This window comes from Canis aureus, chromosome 14 (assembly GCF_053574225.1).
Source record: "Canis aureus isolate CA01 chromosome 14, VMU_Caureus_v.1.0, whole genome shotgun sequence".
NCBI classification, from domain to species: domain Eukaryota; kingdom Metazoa; phylum Chordata; class Mammalia; order Carnivora; family Canidae; genus Canis; species Canis aureus.
The window spans coordinates 34,647,986-34,668,479 of NC_135624.1; the positions used below are offsets into that span (position 1 = coordinate 34,647,986).

General features: G+C 44.2%; 1 protein-coding gene across 7 annotated transcripts in view; it reads left to right on the forward strand.

Annotated features, from left to right (window-relative positions):
- Nucleotides 1-20,494, forward strand: part of KHDRBS3 (KH RNA binding domain containing, signal transduction associated 3) — a 185,657-nt gene that overhangs the window by 157,219 nt on the left and 7,944 nt on the right. For 3 of the 7 annotated variants that reach the window (XM_077847348.1, XM_077847351.1, XM_077847352.1), the window contains exons 8-11: nucleotides 15,186-15,215; nucleotides 17,546-17,707; nucleotides 17,936-17,994; nucleotides 19,826-19,975. The exons of 1 other annotated variant lie outside the window; for it this stretch is intronic. In XM_077847348.1, the coding sequence (XP_077703474.1) occupies nucleotides 15,186-15,215; nucleotides 17,546-17,707; nucleotides 17,936-17,994; nucleotides 19,826-19,917 (343 nt within the window). In that variant the 3' untranslated portion in view covers nucleotides 19,918-19,975. Of the gene's footprint in view, nucleotides 1-15,185; nucleotides 15,216-17,545; nucleotides 17,708-17,935; nucleotides 17,995-19,825; nucleotides 20,448-20,494 lie in introns of those variants that run through there. 3 more of the 7 variants (XM_077847349.1, XM_077847350.1, XM_077847353.1) reach the window with 3 other exon arrangements.

Genomic DNA, 20,494 nt, shown 5'->3' on the forward strand with positions numbered 1-20,494 from the left:
GAGGAATAAACTGTAATGTATTCAGACTGCAACCACGGTGGCTCCAGTAACATCAGTGTAAAAAGTACTTGCTACAAAGCTGCCAGTCTGAGTGGGTGTTTAGTTGTCATGTACTTAACTGTGACTGGTGATAGATGGCCGTTTTACTGGGCATCTGGCAAACCAGCTGGGGGAGGAGGGAGGAAGCCTGTGAATGGTCCCCTGAAGGGCACTGAAATGGCCTGCGCTGCTAATAAGCAGTCCTTGGAGGGGCTCAGGCCGCTGGAGGGTCCAGAAGTGTCCAGAGAAAGATCGGTAGAGGCCAGTTGGTGGTGGACCCCAATACCAGGCTCTTAGACCAAGCTGTTCTGCATACCTGCCACGCCAGTCCAAGTTCACCATGTCTTGCTTACTTCTAGAATACCTGTAGCCTCCTTGCTGTTTGCCCTCCCCCTACCTGCAACCACTTTCCTGTCATTTCTCCGTACTGCAGCTGAATGCTTTTTTTTCAAATGTGCTATGATTATATTTTCTTATGATATTAAGCAATTTTCCTTCATGACTGCAATTTTATATTGAAGTAATTTCTCTGATCAATGTCTGTCTGCTTGAAGTTTTTTCACTGTCATGCCCCCACCCCCATTGCCTGGCACAGCACCTAACACAGAAAATGGTCAATAAATGTTTATTGACTAAAAAGGGGAGGTAGAGAATTTTACTTACATCGGTAATTTTAAAACAGAGTAGGCATTCCAATGTGAACTTCTTAATACAATTTTAATGGGTAGTGTACTTGAAATTATCTTAATTCTCCATATTTGAAGAGCGAGACTGAATAATTTGTTATGCACATTGATGCAAGTTAGTGTCTACCAGATTCTCCAGAAACACAGAAAACCATTTGCTAATCATACATCATCTCACAAGGATGCTGACAGTCCCATAAAAAGTTCCTTCCACATTCACACACATAATATTTCACATGCATCGGTATTGCTAATCACAATCAAATTTCTCTGGGAGTAATAGATAATGGCTTTGATACCCCACTATCAAATGTATCAGAAATCTCTTCCAAAAGATACCTCCATATAACAGATGGAAGGACTGGCTGCAAAAACAAATTCAAGATCCCATGAACAATTCCATTAACAAATGATGCCACGAAATACTGTAAACTGCTCATAAAATGTTGATAGACCATTTTGAATGCAATGGAAAGAGCCAGAGGAACCAGTACTGGAAGATTATGTGCCTTGGCTCGCAGTGTAGTTGGATTTGGGTCTTTACAGATACAAGTAAATAGGCTCATAAACCCAACCTTCATTTTGTTTGCTGTCCAAAAAAATCTTATATTTTTTAAACTTGTAGGTACATACTTCATTCTTTTGAAATTACTTCTCAGCAACCTTCCCAATATCCTTGTGACTTGGGGACCCATGCCCCCGACCCTTTGCCTTTGCAGGGCTTCCCTCAAAACTTCAGTCCTTGGTGACAGTTATGTTCTATCACATTCTAATACACAATCTTGATGCTGCATACAGAGAATTTTCATTAAAATTTCTTGGGATGTCTAGTGCTGACGTACGTAATTGGTAACAATTTTTATATCCTCTTTTGCCCTAGAAAGTTATAAAAAGAGTCTGTTTTCTTGTGTTCATTCATAAGAAATCTTAGTTCTAAATGTTGATGTTTCTGAAAAAATAATTCATTGTTGCAATTAATAGCTATAATACAAATATTGAAGCTTGAGTCAAAAAAAAAAGGTCTAACTTTGAATCTCAGCTCTGTCATCTGTTGTGTGAATTTTAGCAAGCCAACAGTAAACCTTATGAAACCTTATATTTAATTAATAAAGGGAGTGGGCAAAATAGTACTTACCTTCTGGAAAGTTAAATAAGGTTATGAAATTGTGGAGTGCTGTGCAAACAGAAGGAAACTATTAGCTATTGGGTTTTGGGTTTTTGTTGTAGTTGTTGTTAGAGTTGTATCACTGAAGGTGACATCCTCTCTAAGCAAAAATGAATCATGTAACATCAAAATAAGAACTCTGAGAAAATTATTACTGGTTTAGAAAGAACCTCTGCTCTAATGGTATTAATAGCGACTGTCCTTAGGTATGTATGAACTCCATGATCTTATATGAACCTCATAACAATCTTATGAAAGGTTTAGTTTAGTTTTTTTTTTTTTTAAAGATCGTATTTATTTATTTGAGAGAGACAGACAGATACAAGCAGGAGGAAAGGCAGAGGGACAACCAGACTCCCCCCAAGCAGGGAGCCCAAAGTGGAGGACCCAGGACCCTGGGATCATGAGCTGAGCCAAAGTCAGACACTTGACCAACTGAGCCATTGAAAGATTTAGTTTTAAAACCTGTCTCCTAGGCAGCTCCAGTGGCTTAGTGGTTGAGCGCTGCCTTCAGCCTGGGGTGTGATCCTGGAGACCCAGGATCGAGTCCCACGTCAGGCTCCCTGCATGGAGCCTGCTTCTCTCTCTGCCTGTGTCTCTGCCTCTGTGTGTGTGTGTGTGTGTGTGTGTGTGTGTGTGTGTGTCTCATGAATAAATAAATAAAATCTTAAAAAAAAAAAAAAACCTGTCTCCAAATGAGAAAATTGGATTAACTGTGCCTCAGTTTACACACACAGTAAATACTGGAGCCTGGCTTCTGATAATACTTTTGTTCGACTCCAAAGCCTGGTTCTTAACTATTAATTCTAGACACTCTTCCAAAATGATGACAGTAAGATAAGATACCTGCTTGAAGGTGAAGGTACACATCGCTAAAGAAAGTAACGTTAGCAGTGCGTGGACATCACAGCATCAGCATTAGTGTATGCTGCTGCGAAACATGCACACAGCATCACAGACCTGTTCGCAGGCACAGCTCAGAGGTGTTGGAGGAAGAGAAAAGGCACAATGTGAACCAGATATAACTCCTGTAAACAAATTCTTTGCTTTTTACTTTTTCCTCTTTCTTGGAATCTAATCAGAATTCGAAGTTGTTGCTTTTTTTTTAATTATGGAGAACCATCTGCAACCTTTTAAGCAGGTTTTTGATAAAGAAGTGGCACAGCAGACGGTTTTGATGTTCAAATAAGAAAGCATAGTTGAATATCTCTGCATCAGAAAAAGAGATATTCAACATCCCTTATTTCAGAATGCAGAGCTCTATCTTTTAGGACTGGGATGAGCTCTGAATTACCCATAAACTCAAACAAATGAGAGGTTTATTTTCTCTTATGTAAGAACATAAGCAGCTGCAGACTTCTGGGATACATCTTTACAGTTACTAAGTACCCAGGCCTCTTCCTTCCTTTTCCCCCACCCTGTGTCCTGAGGCTCCTCCCCATCTCGAGATGCCTGTTTTAGTGCCAACCATCCTACTGGGGTTTGTACAGAAAGGAGGAAGAAGAAGAGGAGAATGCTGTACCTCCTGGCTGAGTCAGCCTTCTGGTAGGAGACTTCCCAGAAGCATCACTCTGGAAGTTTGCTTCTATGCCACCTGCAGAAGTGTCTGAGAAAGAAGTTTTGGGGGCTGATGCCTTATCACTAGCACCTCACCCCCGGTCTTACAAGGAGTCTTGATAGGAAAGAATGGAAAAATGTGTGAGCTACACAGACGACAAATGCCTAACGACTCTTACCTTTTAGCAAATAGTTTTTTGTTCTTTAGGATTTTTCTCTTTCTCCTGAGACATAATGTCTATATAGCAAAGCACATAAATTCACACCTACCTGAAGTATATGATTTCTTTGAATGCTTACCTGTGTGTACACCCATGCAACTGGGAGGACCCATGTCCAGCACCCCCAGAGGCTCTCTGGCTTTTGCTTTTGGCTCTGGGAGAGCTAAAATCCATCATCTCTTGGTCTCTCAGAATTACATGGCTTTTTTTTTTTTTAAAGTACCCAAATATATTTCCTATCTTTCTGAGAATATGGGAGACAAATAGTGGTGATAAGCCAGTGGTGTGGAGTCTATCTGGGAGGTGACAGTAACTAGATTCAATCCTGACTCTGTGGTGCTGTAGGAGCCGGACTTCAGAGCAGTCATTTCCTGTCTCTGATTGGCTGCTTTCTCATTACCAAGCCAGATAGAATGTCTTTGTTCTGCTTGGAATGCTTTTCTCCTCCTTGTCTGGCTCTTCTCCTAGGTGTCAGCTTAGATCTTTCTTCTTCTGGGAAGCATGCCTGTGTCCCCCAAAACTGACTCAGGCACCCAGCCTCTAAGTTCCTTTAGAGCTCTGGGTGTCTCATTTATCACCTTATCTCTTTGCCCACTTACGCTGTCTGATTTGCACACCAGACAAACGGATTTTATCACAAAAACCAAATCTGTTTCACTGCTGCATCCCCAATGTCTGGGGCATAGATGATGTTCCATAAATATCTGCTGAACAAATGTTCAATGAGGGTGGTAGCTGAATCTCATGAATTTCTACTGAGATCATCTTTCTCAAGAGACAGCGTAACGAGAGTTTCTCTCATCTGAAATGGTGGAAAAGTGGTACTGCTTTGAACCTAAACTTTGAAAGTAGAGATAATATCCAATGGCTAATTCATTTTAAAGAAGAAAGGTCATTTGTGGGGAGTACCTTGCACACTCTGTGGCTCACAATAGACATTGGGTGGGTGTGGCCCGTTATTACTGTTACGTGCAACCTCTGCGTGTCTCGCTCCCCAAAGGCAAGCTGCAGATAGTCGTGGTTGTTGAAGTAGGTCCTCCCTTAACTTAGGCTTGCTTCAGGGGTTCCTGGCCGCTTTGTCTACAGATCCATCTTCCTGAGCCTTCTTACACAGAAGGTGGTACTTTCCAGCTCTGTGGAGCACAGAATGAAAGAAAAAAGAACCTGAGTGTCTCACACGAGATTAAGGTTAAACATAAAACAAGCACTTTCTGGCAGGCCTGTTCAAGTGTGTTACTGTGGCAAGTTATTCAGGCTTCATTTCTGGAAGTCTTTGAAAAGTTGAGAGGGAATCATTTCTCTCAGATGATTAAGACAATTTAGCCCGAAGGCAGGGGATGGGCCACATGATCTCTCAAGGTCGATTTCTTCCCTTTGATTCGGTGAAGTACCTCTGAGTTCCTGGACTTTCTAGTGAGGGCCAATTTAGAAGCGTTTCACGGTGGAGAAGTGGAAGATCAGCTACAGATGACAAACTCAGTCTCTGGTTTCTGTGGCGAACCTGTGTGAGCATTTAAAATCTTTTCATTTGACAAAGCAATTGTTACGTCTGAAATGAGGCTTTGCAAACGTAATTACAACAATAGGGTTAGGAATAATAGTCACCGTTTATTTCACACCGACGAAGTGACAAGCCAGTGAGAAGTGTTGTGTGGACGTGAACTCCCTTAATTATTACTCATCCATTGCCACCTCTCCTCAGACACCCGGCTGCCCCGTGCCTTCCTGAGCAGCAGCTGCGAGCCGGACACTTCGCTCATTCTTCCCTCCTTTGGTGTTTGCATGGGGCACCCTTTGTTTTCAGACACTTCTAGAAGCTGGAACTCAGTAAGCTACCTGCCCAAGGATTCTTTTTAATCCCAAAACTGCACTCCCTGCATTCGTATGTAGTCCCTGAGTGAGCTCTTCATCTCAGGGTCGTAAGTACCTTTTATGTGGTGACGTGTCCGGTGCAGCCGTGTCTCCTGACCTGGGGCTTTCCCTTCCCAGAGGTCAGAGAAGCCGCTCAAATCTGGCGTGTCCCCGGCCTGCCGCCTTACCACACCTGCCCCATCTCAGTTAATGGCGGTGCCAGTTCTCCTTGACGCCAGGGAAACTTCCAGTAAGTTTCCATCTCACTTGAGGTATAAACAGAAACAAAGGCTCTCTGTGGCCTGTGACCCTATGTGACCTTCCTTCTCCCTGGCCTCCCCGCCCAGGCCCTCTGCGCCTCCGCCCCGCCCTGTGGGCCCCTAGGTGTCCCAGAGTGCACCCACCTTCTGCACCTGCTCCTGACAGTCCCCCTCCGGGGATCCTGCTCCCCCAGGTGGTGTCTGTCCCCCCTTCATTGCCTTCAAGATGCTTCTCCCGGAACTACATGGCGAAGAGGGTTCTCTGAGCAGGGTGTCAAGAAACAGCTGTAGTCCAGGCGTTTCTGTCTTCCTGTTGCTCTTCTCCCCGTGTCTGGAGTGTTTATATACAAACTGTCTATTGTCTGTCCCGCCCGTTAGAATATAAGCTTTTTGAAGGTAGTGATTTTTTCCTCTTTTTAATTGAATCCATGAGTGACTAAAGGAATGCAGGCCCGGAGTGCTTGGCTCAGAGCATTTGCTTCAAAGCAGCTGCACATGGCAGAGCCAAGACCCTGAGAACCAGAAGTTGCCTGCCCTGGGAGGGGGGCTGCCGTGTGCAGGGCTGGCCCTCCCCCCCTCCCTGCCTGCCTGTGCTCTTGGGCCTGCAGCGGGCAGGCCTCGGTTTGCCTACGAGGGAGAGCAGAACAAGGACAAGACTTGCGCCAAGTTCAGTGAACGTGTTCTTCTTACTGAATTTACAGAAACATAAGCTACTATTCATGTCACAGTAAAATTCAGATTGTAATAGCCTGTTTCACAAAATAAGATGACTAATGCAGACTATGGTATAACCAGTTTTGTTGATTTTTTAAAAATTATTAATCTATTAGTAAAGAAGAAAAACCTCGGTTTTCTCATCTGTCATTTTTTAAATCCTGTTTTGTCTCTAAGGGCTGCCTGGGTGGCTCGGTCAGTTTAGCGTCGGACTCCTGGTTTCTTTCTTTCTTTTTTTTTTTTTTATTTATTTATGATAGTCACACAGAGAGAGAGAGAGAGAGAGAGAAAGAGAGAGGCAGAGACATAGGCAGAGGGAGAAGCAGGGTCCCTGCACTGGGAGCCCCATGAGGGATTCAATCCCGGGCCTCCAGAATCGCGTCCCGGGCCAAAGGCAGGCGCTAAACTGCTGCGCCACCCAGGGATCCCCCGGACTCCTGGTTTCACCTCAGGTCATGATCTCAAGGTTGTGGGATCGTGTCCCCTGTGGGGCTTCACACTCAGTGGGGAGTCTGCTGGGGATTCTCTCTCCTTCCCCCTCTGCTCCTCCCTCTGTTCAGTTGCTCTCAAATAAATAAATAAATCTTTAAAATCCTATTTTTAAAATATTTTTTTAATTTTAAAAGTTTTTTAAATTTTCAGTTAAAATTTAAAAAATATATTTATGGTGTATGTATTTGGTATCAACCCATTTTTAAAATAGGATTTTAAATAGGATTCCATTGTAAACTGAAATTTATGTTAATTCTTAGTTGTTTTTGGGCAGCCCGGGTGGCTTAGCAGTTTAGCGCCGCCTTCAGCCCAGGGCCTGATCCTGGAGACCTGGGATCGAGTCCCACGTCAGGCTCCCTGCATGGGGCCTGCTTCTCCCTCTGTCTGTGTCTCTGCCTCTCTCTCTCTCTCTCATGAATAAATAAATAAAATATTTTTTAAAAAAAATTCTTAGTTGTTTGAATAGGGGGCAGGAATAACTCCCCCCCCCCCATCGTTTTAAGCCCCATTTTCCACTTACTTTTTTTGCCAAATCTAATTTCTGAGCTAAAGAAATGCAGTAAAATTATTTTTAAAGGTTTATTTATTTAAGAGAGAGAGCGTGTGTGTGCACATGTGCAAATGGGGTGAGGAGCAGAGGGAGAGAACCACAGCAGACGCCCTGCTGAGCACAGAGCCAGAGACCCTGGGATGATGACCTGAGCCAAAACCAAGATTCTAGGGCTTAACCAACTGTATCACCCGGGCACCTTGCAAAATCATTTTTTAAGTCTGCTTTTGTTTTCCCTCCCCTGCAGGCCTTGTGATGGGTCTTCTGAGCAGTGGAATATCTGATGGTCAGGTTAATGATGTTAGCTGTGAAAGGTTTACGAGTTCCAAAAATCAGACCTTAAGTTTTTGTGCTAATAGAATTACTGAACCTTCCTCTCAGAAAAAGAGGGATTCCCTGATGAAACTGTAAATTATATCTGGCCATTTAAATTGAATATTTAAATATTCCAATTATTGGCAAATGTATGTAATTTTTAATTCCTAAAGAGAATAATTTATTTCAGACCTCAGCTTCTGTCTCTGTTTTCTTAGATTCTAGGCAATAGAAAGTGACATGTACCAGTGAGGGGATTGAAACTGCCCTCATGTTAAAACCATGCCAATGGGTCTGGGGGGATCTATGTATCTGCCTTGCTCATAAGAAGCTTAAGTCTCCCCTGACTTTTTGCCAAATGCCCGGAAGACCTGGTTTATTAATCCTGGTATGTGTGAGATCTGGGGCTGCAGTTGTGACATTGAGCTCTGTCCCCCAGGCTAGCTCTGGGAGTGAGCCTTCCTCCCCCATAGTTACATGCACAGTGAGACATTTTTCCAGATAAAAGAATTATTCTTCCAGCAAGTGTATAATAGTAACTCTGCCTTCCTCATACTTCCTACAGGCAAGTATCCTATGCCTGTGGTTAAAGGTTTTGGGCTCCAGACTCCTTTATACTTTATACTCTCAAAAATTAGTAAGGGCTGCAGGTGGCTTGGTATGTATGGCTCATATCTTTTAACATTTATCATATGTAAAATTAAAACAGAAACATTCAAAAACCTTTATTAATCATGAAATATATAACAGTTGCAATCCATTACTTAATGTTAACATTAAGTAATCTATTTTTATGGAAAATCACTGTTTTCCAAGACAAAAATTAGTAAGAATTGTGGCATTGTTTTATACTTTTGCAAATATCTTCAGTATTTGGTTTAACAGAAGCTAGCTAGGTTCTTATATCTACCTCTGTATTCAGTCTGATGTAACATGTTGTTTTGGTTGAAGTAGTTGGAACAGCAAATATGTAGCTGGAAAAGAGAAAAAAAGGTATTTTGACAGCTTTCCACGTAACTATGGATATTCTTTGATACTACACCAAAGCTTGGCAGGTGGTAGTTTCCTAAAGGTTAGTTATAATGTGGATTCTGAAACCATGTCAATAAACTTTTCATACTCAGTTACATTAAAATACCTTTGTCCATTTTATGCTTGGTGGATTTGGAAACATCACATGTGGGTCATTTAAGAAATACTGGTTCACTGAGTTGTGCGTATTTTCAGAACGCTGGAACACATTTCCTTGTGTAATAGAAAAAAATCATATTCATTATTACCACCCGCAGTCTCAATAGAGAATGTCCTTAAGTCCTGGCTTCCTATCCACCCCTATTTATAGGGGTAAATACTAATGTTTCAGAATTGTAGTGTATACCTGAAACCTTGAATTCTATCATTGGTAACAAATACTGTCAGTTTTTCTTGAGAACAAATCTGCCACATACGTACATCTGCATAACCACGGTCTGTCCGCGCTTCCTTCTTGCAAATAGACGAGGTGCTGTGCGCAGAGCCTAAGCTCAGTCCACGCTGCAGCCAGCGGAACTCCCCCATAAGCACACTCGTGTCATCATGCAGAGTCATCAAAAGGTGTGGACTTAACAGTTGAGATTCATTAAAATTAGTCATTTGTACTGCTTCATCAAGACATTTTCCAATGAAAGTACTTTTCTTAATTTAACTGCTAGTATATTTTGGTGCGGCTGCCTTGTTCTTGCCAAAGCACTGACAGTTTTACCCACCACACTGCTTGAAATGTGAGCACAGTGAAAAAGAAGAATAGCATCGGCTTATTTTTGTCAAAATAGTTTGACTTGGTGGGCCCGCTGTAGGATGGCAGGGGCTCTTAGGAGTGCACAGGCCATACTTTGAACACCGCTGCTCTAGGCCATTTTGCAGACACAAATTCTATTGCTGCTCTGGGAGAGCGTTAGCTTAGAGATGGATCCAGCAGCAAGAGAAGAATGAAGGAAGTTCCCTAAAGCAGTTTAACCCTGTACAGCCTTCCCATCCAATGAATTGTCCTCACACCATAAGCTCCCTGAGGGCAGAAGGGTCATCACCCTGTGTCTGTCCCACAGTGGGATGCTGTGAGCTCCAAGTGTGCGTGGGGAGAGGGCCTGGCACGTGCCTCCCTCCCACATCAAGGCTGCCTCGTCCAAATTTGCAGTCCTCAGGGGAAGAGGGCAACAGATTAACAGCCTTGCATTTAGATCTGCAACACACTTGGCAGAACATAGAAGATGGGAATGGAGTCACGTTACCGCCATCTCTCCCATCGTAGAGGACAGCAGTGCAGTTCAGAGAGTGGCCCCCTGTAGGAGCTGGAATGACCAAGCATCAGGGAAGGGCCCAATGTAGCAGAGCGGTTGGTAGTAACGAGAAGTCTTCCCTCTGGCTCGTGCAGCCCAGTTCAGAAACATTTATTCAGCACCTTCCTGGGGAAATATTATTAAATGTTATGAAAGGACTGAGACGTAGGGCCCTCATTGAGAGCAGATTGGAGGGTTTTTTAGCCACTTATCCTGAAGGATTTCAGATATTTCAGTTATCTGTGATAATGGGAAAACAAGAGTACTCCCAGAATTTCATTTTGAGTATTACTTTTCATTTATTCTGCTTTATCTGTAAAAATTCCTAATAGTTACATGAGGATGACAGGCTCTGAGTACCTTGGAGGCGCTAGACTGGGGGCAGCTGGTCTGGAGCTGTTACCTGGGCCACATGTGCCCAGTCCCGTAGTTCGTCCTGCCAGGTAATGAATGTGGGCCAGACTAGATGTCTGCTAAAATATTAATTTTTATCAAAAGGATTATAGATAAAATTTTATCTCAAAGGAATGGGCCAAAATAATCCAGAAAAACACCAAGCCTTTTATGTTAAGTTTGAACAGCACAGAAATTACTAATGTAACTTTGGAAGAGAATCACTAAAGATGAATTCTGGGATGAATTCCAGATTCACCTCCCACCCGAGAAAATTGTCACAACCATCGCAAGAACATACCCTTATTACAGACTCTTGATTGAGACATGGACAGTGCTGTGTCTTAGTGTTGATATTAGTCTTTCTCTGCTCTTTGATTTGGGGATGCTGCTGCATGCTAGGAGTCAGCACGACAGAGGACACACAGTTCCCATCTTTTAACCTCATTTTTCTCACCTGTAGAACTAAATATCATGTCTGCTTCAGACAGGGGCTTTGAGGATTAAGGGATAATCTATAATGCATTATAAACCAAAAAGGACTTTAAAAGAGCGAGGAAGATTGAATCAAGAGGATGGACTAAGAACACCTACCTGTTCCACTCACTCTCCCCTTTCAGAATCCCAGGAAGTGACAGATTCCTGAGGAAGGGAAAGCAAATGGATGGAGATCTATGGGATAGCAAAACGAAACAAAGCCCCGTCCGTGGAAGAGATATGTGTTGCAGTGATGGGGAGGTCCAATGACTGTGAAGAAGGGGCACCAGGAGAATTGATTGGAGAGCTGCACTTGGAGCAGCCAGGCTCATTTGGCCCTGCCATGAGGGGTGCTCTGCGGTGCAGGGTAGTGGTATTTATTCCCAAATTACAGCTGGAGCCGGGCAAAGCCAGACCTTAGACAGTGCCACCCTGTAGGGCAACCAGGGGCTCCAGACACAGGAGACAAATGACTGCATATCCCACCCAATCATATATCCTGTCCCTTTTTCACAATCACCAGATGAAAGCTATTTTAAACAGGAGGTAACATCCCCAGACAAGCAAACTGAGAATCTCAAATCAAAAAAATGAAATATATCCAATATATACTAAACATTAAAAAAAAAAAAAAAACTGGACTCAGCAAACTGAAAAACTAACATTTGGACAGAACAGAGCTCAAAGAATAGAAGGTGATTGTAAAATAAGTAATTAAACTTTCATGTGGGTAAAAAGACATGGAATCCACAAAGGCCAAACCGGTTAGGTTAGCCGGGGATTAAATGTTAAAGAAGGCCATTGAGTATCACCAAAGGACAAAGCGCCAGCAAGTATGATAGATTGGGATGGAAGACAGAACCCAAAACTTCAGAAGTAACCTAAGTAGGGTGACCAGGATGGAAAAACTAAGAAGATTAAGGGGAAGAGAGAGAATTTTGTAAAAGAAAAAAATCAGAAGTTGAAGACACAAGTTGTTCATTTACATTGAAGGGCGTACCAAGTGCCCAGAGAGCTGTGAACATAACACGAGATGAGGAAAGGATTAGGGGCAAGAATAAACAGACCATCCTAACTTTGCTGCCCAAAGGATTCACACGGATTAACTCCAAACTCCTTGGCATCATAGAGGAGGAAGAGGCAGCTCCCATTGTACAAAGATCTGCTGTGGCTGCAGACAGACCTGACTTACAGCTTTGGGCCTTACTTGTTCATGTTCATCCTTGGATAGTTTAGGTAACTTTCAGAGCTTCAGATTTTATTATATATAAAAGAGATAGAATAATACCTACTTCAACAATTTGCCATGAGCTTCAATGAGAAAAAATACACAGGGGCGCACACTGTCAGAGACCTGTGTGTACCAGGTGAACCAGTAGAGTAATTCCCCCTTTTTTGAGAGTTCATGAACTACTTTGTAGTCTGACCCCCACTCACAATGTCACTTCCTCCCTCCTCGTTCAGCCCCTCAGCCAAGCATGTGTTACCTGCATGCCTTTCTCTCACCTCCCAATAAAATGACTCTGATTGATCCCAAGGTATTTTGAACGCACATCCATGCTCATCCACACCTATACCCTGTTCTGTGGAAGTGTACCTGTTCATCTTTGTTACCTTCTTGAGAGTAGAGAACACACCTTGTTTATTTCTTTATCTCCATTTTTCAGAATGGTGTCTTTCAGATAGTAAGTGCTCAAAAGTATTTCCTAAATATAGGACCACACTTGGGCTTAGTGCTTCCTCTTAATTGTACTTTTCAAGTCTATCCAACACCCGAAAAATATTAAGTCCTTTGAGTCCATCTTACACCTTTAGAATTAAGGCGAGAGGAGCCATGTCTCGTTCCCCTTTATTCACTGCAAATACTTTGTCTTTCTTGCATTGCCTTGCCACATAATTTTTCAGTAATTTTGTTGTAATTAAGTCCATGTATTTGACAAATTTTACTGAGCATCTACCTTGTACTAGGCATTGTTCTAAAGGAACTTGAGGTATGTTGTTGAATACAACAGCCTCGAGTGCCCTCCCTGTAGAGCATACATTCTCATTCTACTGAGAGAAAACAGTAAATATAATAACTAAGTAGATAGTATAATGGAAAGTGAAACATGCTGTAGAAAAAAATAAAGCAGAGTACTGTGGACGCGGGTTACCAGAGCCAGGGGGATTACAGTCGTGATCTTGAGTAGGCCTTGTTGAGATGGCATCATCTGAGCAAAGACTTGAGAAAGGTGATGCCACACAGATATCTGGAGACTAGAGCATTCCAGGCAAAGGGAATAGCCAGTGAAAAGAATGACTGCACAACTTTCTTTGCCCTGAGCAAACTAGAAACTCTGACTATATGGCGGGTTTTGCCAGTGGCGGGCCATGAATTTTAGGGGGCATGGTGAAAGGATTGCAGAGTTGGGTAGGAGATGTGGGTAGACAGCAGTGGGTGGGCAAGACGTTAGGAGTCCTAGTATTCTAGAACTTGCTGAGCTGACATAAATAAACAAGGGGGCTAATGAGATTGGTGTCAGTGACTTTAAAGTAGAAATTGGTGGAGAGTCTTGAAGAAATTGAAAGGACAGGGGACAGGCAGATGTCAGGTTGCCTTCTCAATCCCACGGGGACAGGGTTAGCTGGGGACTCAGAATTTCTGTCCTCCTCTTGGACCCCTGTCAATGGAGAGTAGAAGGTCTAACTAGTGCTTGACTTGATCCTAGGGCTACAGTTTGCTCCTTACTCCCTGTGTTGTCTCTCCGTGCAGAGGGCCATTTCTTGGTCCTGGTCGATGGAACCAAGAACCTTCAGGAAAGCCAGGAGTTAGACTGCATCCTTGCACTTCCTTCCACCACTGAGATGGGGTGGAGCGTGGAGGAAGAAAAGGCCCCGGCAGGTGTGGCCATAGTACCAATAAGAGCAGTCCCCTCTTGCTCTGTTCGGGGAGCAGCTTCCCTGGGTCCATTTTGATGGAGTTGAGGCCTCTTTGGCCTACTGTGTTTTCTTACCTGTATTAATGTTACGTGTTGTATGCACAAGTGAAGAGATTTTTAGTGTCTTTTCCCTTTTGCCGTATGTTGGGTTTTTAGTTTATCCTTGGGAAATAGGACACATCTTTGGCTAATAGACATTTGAGGTGCACGAGATGAGGCGCTGGCAAAGCAATTCAGTGGAACTGACAGGTATGAGAATGGGGCTCAGCTGCTCCCAGCTTCCTGGCTTGATGACAGTCTTGCAATAAATAATCAGAAACTGGGTGAAATGATAGCAAATGTCAGTTTAAAGTTTTCACTTGTCAAAACTGAGATTGTCTTATCACCAGACCGTTGCTGGACCAAATTATGTTACCTCTTACCCTCCCACTCATTGGAAACATTCTTCGCCTCCGATTTTTTTATGCTGAACGGTTTTAGGGCACTTCACTGACAAATGCCCAGTCTATACTGATGTGCATTACTGTTCAGTCCGTTTAATAAAGACTTGGTTGGGTCAAAAAGCAATTGTTTGACCTCTCTGTTGGTTAACTTCAGTGCCTGCCATTTACAGCTTTGAGTTACACAGTGGGGACCTGTCTCCGTAAAGGAAATTCGTTTAGGCCCATGAAGACGTAACTCACTTTGTGGAACAGATAAAATTCTCAAGAACATCGGGGTTTTTATTTGTCTAAGGAGCCATTATGCTGTAACTTCTGACCTTTGGAAAGGGGACTGAGGGTCATTTAATTTAGTGCTGAGTTTCTGTGAAACATTAGCCACTTTATTTTCAACAAAATGAGAAGTCATTCTGACTACTTTGTGGCCAAATGCTGTGCACGAGCCATCAAGAATGTCAAAGGCGCCCAGGTCTGAGCAGCATCTAGAGCAGGCCCAGGGTTTGACGGCCGGAGCACAAAGACAGTGAGTGGGATTATTCTCCCAGGGAGCCCGGCAGGTGGGGGTCCGGTTCAGACTCCAGTGTCTTGACCAGTATTTGACACTGACATTTCATCAAGAGGTTAGTTGCTGAATTTCTGTCCTCAAGATGAAAAAAATGTTCTACTTGAAAGGCAGTTCTCACATTTAAAGCTATAAAGCCTTAGAAGGTAGGAAAGCAATATTATTTCTTATATTGATTGTTTTTGCTGATTTTAATTTTTTAATATGAGTGTTTCTGTGATCCTCTTTAGCTCGTCCCTCGTGTTTCCTTCTCACCACAGGTATGTTTGCTGCCTCGAGAGAGAATTAGGACTATTGAAAGGGAGAGAGGGAGCTTGAGAGCAGATAGCAAAGTAAGGCGGCGCTAATTGACCATGACCACACGGCAGTGAGTTCATGTGGATCCTTAGACTTCTGAGCACGAGGAGGGATCCTTTAAGCCCCAGAGGGGGCACATAAGACATTCTGGAACAGTATTGGGGCAGGTCAGAGTGAACAGGAACCGCCTGTGTATGGTGGCCCCGCTGCAGTGAGCGGTCCGCTGCCAGCACAGGTCTTCAGCACCTGGGGGTGGTGGCATCCTGAGCTTTGAGCGTAGACACTGTCCCTTCTGGGCTGTGTGACTCTGGGCAGGTGGCTCAGCCTCACCGAGCCTCAACCGTTTCATCCCCACGGAGGGCAGTTTGAGGGAGATATTAAGGGTGACCATTCAGGCAGATATGCAGGGTCTCACTGAGCAGAGTGCCCTGCCTCTCATACTCCCTGCCCCTCTGCCATGTTCCCGAGGAGCGTCAGCTCTCAACCTGGAGACCTTTTTATAAAACCCCGTAGCTACAGGTGCCTCCTTAGGAAAATCGCACGTTTCCACGTGGTATATACTAGGTCAGCTTGTAGAAGTGGCTCTTCTCTTCCTGGGCAACATTTAAAAAGCCAAGGAGCTTAATGGCACATTCCAGAGAGCTTATGTTCTATCTCCGTGCCAGAGAGCTCCCATCGTAACCAGTATGTTACACGATGTTTAATTAACTAGTGAGGATGTGATTAAACCAGGATAACAAGATCTGACCTATATTTTGCACATGGAGGAAGCATTTTGTACCGAGGAATATTCTAGCCTCAGCGTTTTATCAGTGCTTATTAACTCTGTGTGATGGAAGTGCCTGTAGACACTCAAATTGTTCAGGCTGTCTGGTGCATCTGTGCCTCCTGTGTGCTGTACCCTCAGCCTGGAAGGCCCTTGCCACCACCCCCCTGCCCCTTCTCTGCACCTCTACCTCAGCTTCACCCCCCTGGTTGGTTGCTCAGAACTGCTGGAGCATCACATTCTCCAGGAAGCCAGCGTGATGCGACTCCTCCGTGGACTCACTCAGTGCACGTAGAATGAGGGCCTGGCAGCCAGAGGAGGGCGAGAAGCAAGCAAGGTGTGCCACCCCAGGAGCCAGCCTAACTCTGGGAAACTGGGAAGCATTTTGGCTACAGACTGAGTAGCGGGGAGCTTGGAAGGAGAGGAAAGAAGAACATTTCTGGCAGGAGGAGGAGCAGATGTGAAGAGTCACCCGCACATGCTTGAGGCAAAAAGGAACCTGCCCCCCTTGCTTACCGCTTCCTCCTAGGATCTCCGTGCTGTGCCACAGTCAGCAGAGGTCAGGAGTCTCTGGTACCGCTCACCTGACGAAGGAAGCGCGGCAGGAAAGCCAGGCGTGTTTGACCAACAAGGGTGACACCTGTGTGTTCTCCGTGAGGGTATAGGCTGGCGTCCTGGCTTTCCGATCTGCAGCAGCATCCTTGTCTCTAAAATGGGTATGACAGTTCCACTCACCCCAGGGGCTGCCGGGAGGACTCCGTGGGATCTCGGCAGCTGGCACACAGCACCACTCACGCCGTGGATTTTGTTATTCATCTTGCAACTTCCTAAGGTGTTAAGCAGCGAGCTGGATCATTTTCCATTTTGATTAGAACTTCTTACTTGATTGCATGAGGTTGGAATAATGAGAATGTTTATTTCCATGACAATCCAAGATAACACATTCAGGATGATTGTTTCCCTACAAAATTAAGCAGAGTGGGAAAGCGGAAAGCCTGAGAGGGTGAGTGGAAGCTCTTCCTTGGCTACTCAAAATAGCATCATAAACTAATTATGCCTGCCATGGTTTAGTAATCTAGATTTTCCCTAGGTTTGTTCCTACAAAAAATCACGGGTGGTTCACATACACTGTGTGTGTGTGGCCTGTTGCCACATCCCCCGCAGCATGGCCGTGGTAACAGGCTCCCTCCAGCCCCCCCAGTATCTCAAGGATGCTGGACACAAGGACGTAGCTGTGCCTGTGCTCTGAAAAGATGCTCAGCCTCCATCCTCAGACGCGGCGAGGCCGGGAGCCTCCCTGCTGTCCGGCCACGACTCTGGCATCGCCCTGACCTCCTGACGCTAATGCCGTGGTGCCGGCCAAACGGAACAGCAGATCTCAGTCCCTGGTGTAAAGGGCCCAACGCCCGCAGGTCACACCGCGGCGGGTTTTCTGGGAGGCAGGGCCCGCAGGAGCTAAGGAGGAAGGGAGCCCTGGCCTCCCTTCCGTCGGGCAGACCCGTGGTTCTCCCTCCTCTCCCCTCCCAGGGTGCCGGGCCCCGGGCGTGAGGCTGTCCACCGCACACCCACCGTCTGTGCAGACCCTGCCCTTGCACGACACGCAGGCCTCGGATCCGTCACGCACAGGGGACACTCACTCTGTGCTCACCGGCCAGTTGCTGTGGCTAACGTGTCAGACGCATTTATTAGGTATTCGGGTGGGAAACCTTTGGTGATTCCTAAGGTCTGAGGTTTCTGGGGCGGATCTCAGCCATCAGCGGGAGTTCCTTCCTCCAGTGTGTAGCCCTGCCCTGGGGTAGCTGTCTCTTCTAAGTTTTAGGATACTTCACTGAATAGGATTTAAACTCACAGTCATGATATTGTGGCCTGTTTTCATCTTTTGTGTGTGTGTGTGTGTGTGTGTTTTGTTCACTGCAGTGGTGCTGATTACTATGATTACGGACATGGACTCAGCGAGGAGGCCTACGATTCCTACGGTGAGTAACTAGGCCGAGCGACGTGAGCCAGGAATGGAGCGGGTTAGTGGTCGTAGAAACGCCTTCGGGATCCTAACTGGGGAGACCTTCTGACTCTAACACCAGCCTCCTTCCGGCTCATCTGTGCATATCTTGCTATTTTCGGAAACTCCTCTAAGATTTAAATTTAATATTTAAAGAGGACTAAAAACTCTTAGAAGATTGCCTAGATTCACATCCTCAACTTAGATTCTCTGTTTGGGTTGATTGCCGTGTGCTGATTTTCTCATTTATAGAGTCGTTTGCCAGCCTGCAGACACTTGATAGCTCGGATCTTTTTGAAGTGTCTTTGCCTCTTGACAGTGGAGGGAAATGAAGCTGTCGAGACTGCAGCTCTCAAAGGACTGGCCCACCCCCATCTTCGTATTTTAATTCATCTCCAATCCCAAACCCTCCAAAAGCGTTACAGTGGGAGTCATTCCATAAAGGTTACAGAAGCACTGAGCCAGGAAAGGGATGTAAGGCGCTCTCCGGCTTCCGGGGAGACAGCTAAGCCCCCGCTTACTTCAGTGGGAGCTGGTAGAGATGCTGGGGAATCCATGTCCAAAGTCTCAATATGCAGAAGGAGGACAGGTTTAATTAAAAGAATTGGCGGCAGCAACATGATACTAAGAAGCTCCTTTGCCGGAGGGCAAAGAGATCAGAGAACAGGAAGCTTCAATCAGTTGCAAAGCTCTGATAAATGCCTAGTACCCAGTGCAAGTGAATCAGGATTCTGGTTAATGGATGTTCTGACATTTCTCTGAACATAACTGAAAAACCATTTTCCGGTGTTCCTTTTGAAGTGCATTTTGTTATATCACCTGCCCCAAGCCGTGATGACCTCACCTTGGATATTTTTGTTGTTGTTATTGTTGTTATTTGTAACAAACACTTAAGAGAACTACTCTGGTTTGTTGAATGCTGTCTACTTAAATGGATGCAAGTTAGCTTGAGGGAATGACGTTGATTGCATGTTTGTATCAAAAGACCAGGTCATTTTAAGTATTTTTCCTTCACAGCCTTTTTAAATTGGTCTCGGTGGACACCAGGCTTTTAAATTGCTGTATGTTGCAGCAGAGATGTTAACTCTTTGTTGTCAGACTTTTGATGGCTCATTGAAAGTGCTGAGATGGAACAGGTGTTGAATTTCAGGAGATCTAGATGACAGGGTGCCTTCTGCTGTTCGTATGCTTGTCTGGTACGGATTTAGTATGATGATAGTGAAACTTGACATCCTGTCATTATGTTTATGTGGTATTCAGGAAGTATTGTTGAGGCCACATTTCCCCTGACCATGACTTCCATTCTTCACTTTGGCTGTGGAAGGACCTGGGAGACGTGGTGACCAGGATTCTCCTCCACTCTGCCCATCCCCATGTCTCCTTTTGCCTGCACAAATCCTTTATCTGTGTTTTCTCTGTTTTTGCTGTTAAAAAAAATCTGAGTGATCCCTTTTCCCATTCATAAATGTCTTACCGTTTAGCAAAAGGCAGTTCAGTTTGCTGTTTGAGCTTGTGAGCTTTTTTGTTAAACCAGTGACCAGAAGGAAAGTTCTTGCCAAGTCGGTTGCCATCTAAGATACAAAAGTCATTTTTCCCTCATACTGATAGGTTTTGTTAGTGGGATGACCATTTTCCATCACGTTTGTAATTGTTCTCTAAGTAAATACCCTTGGTTTCCCCCCACCCCAGTACATCAGGGATGTGTATCTTCAATATAACCCTGGTTCAGGGTTAACTTAGATTCTGAAAAATGAAGCCAGTGGGATCCATGGCAATGATCTAATTGTGATTCATCTTCCTGATTTTAGGGCAAGAGGACTGGGCTAACTCGAGACACAAGGCACCTGCAGCGAGGACCGCGAAGGGCGTCTACAGAGACCAGCCCTACGGCAGATACTGATTGTACTGTCTGGTGTTGTGAAATAGCCAGTCTCCACCAGTCCTGTGTACTGTTCAAAGTAATGTTTTTCTATGAACAATCCCTTTTTAAATAAATCAAAATGCTTAAAATCTGAATGGATGGAACTTTAAAACTACTTTGTGGAAACATCAACCTGGGCAGAAAAAAAAAAAAAAAAAGACATGTAAAATTTTGTTATTTCCAGTCTGTATATGAAAAAATAGGTCATCAAAAGGAAAAAAAAATAACTTTGATTAACTAGTGTTAAACAAAAAACTAGGTTTACTAAATATGTTAATCCATCCTTTTAACATAAGCCTCACCTTTCATTTTAAAGGTTTCCATAGCAATTTAGTTATTTTATCTTTCAGCCATATGCTAGTTTTTTTCTCTTGCCAACATGCGTAAAAAGGGAAGCCAATTACAAGTGCAAATAATGTGGTATTCTTTTGTAACTCAAGTCTTGAAATGTTCTGTAGTGTTGAGCAAAGTCTTCTCTTGCTTGATACTAAATAAACTTTTGAAAGAAATTCCGTGTGTGTGAGCTAACAATTTCATGTTTCTCTTATTTAAAAAG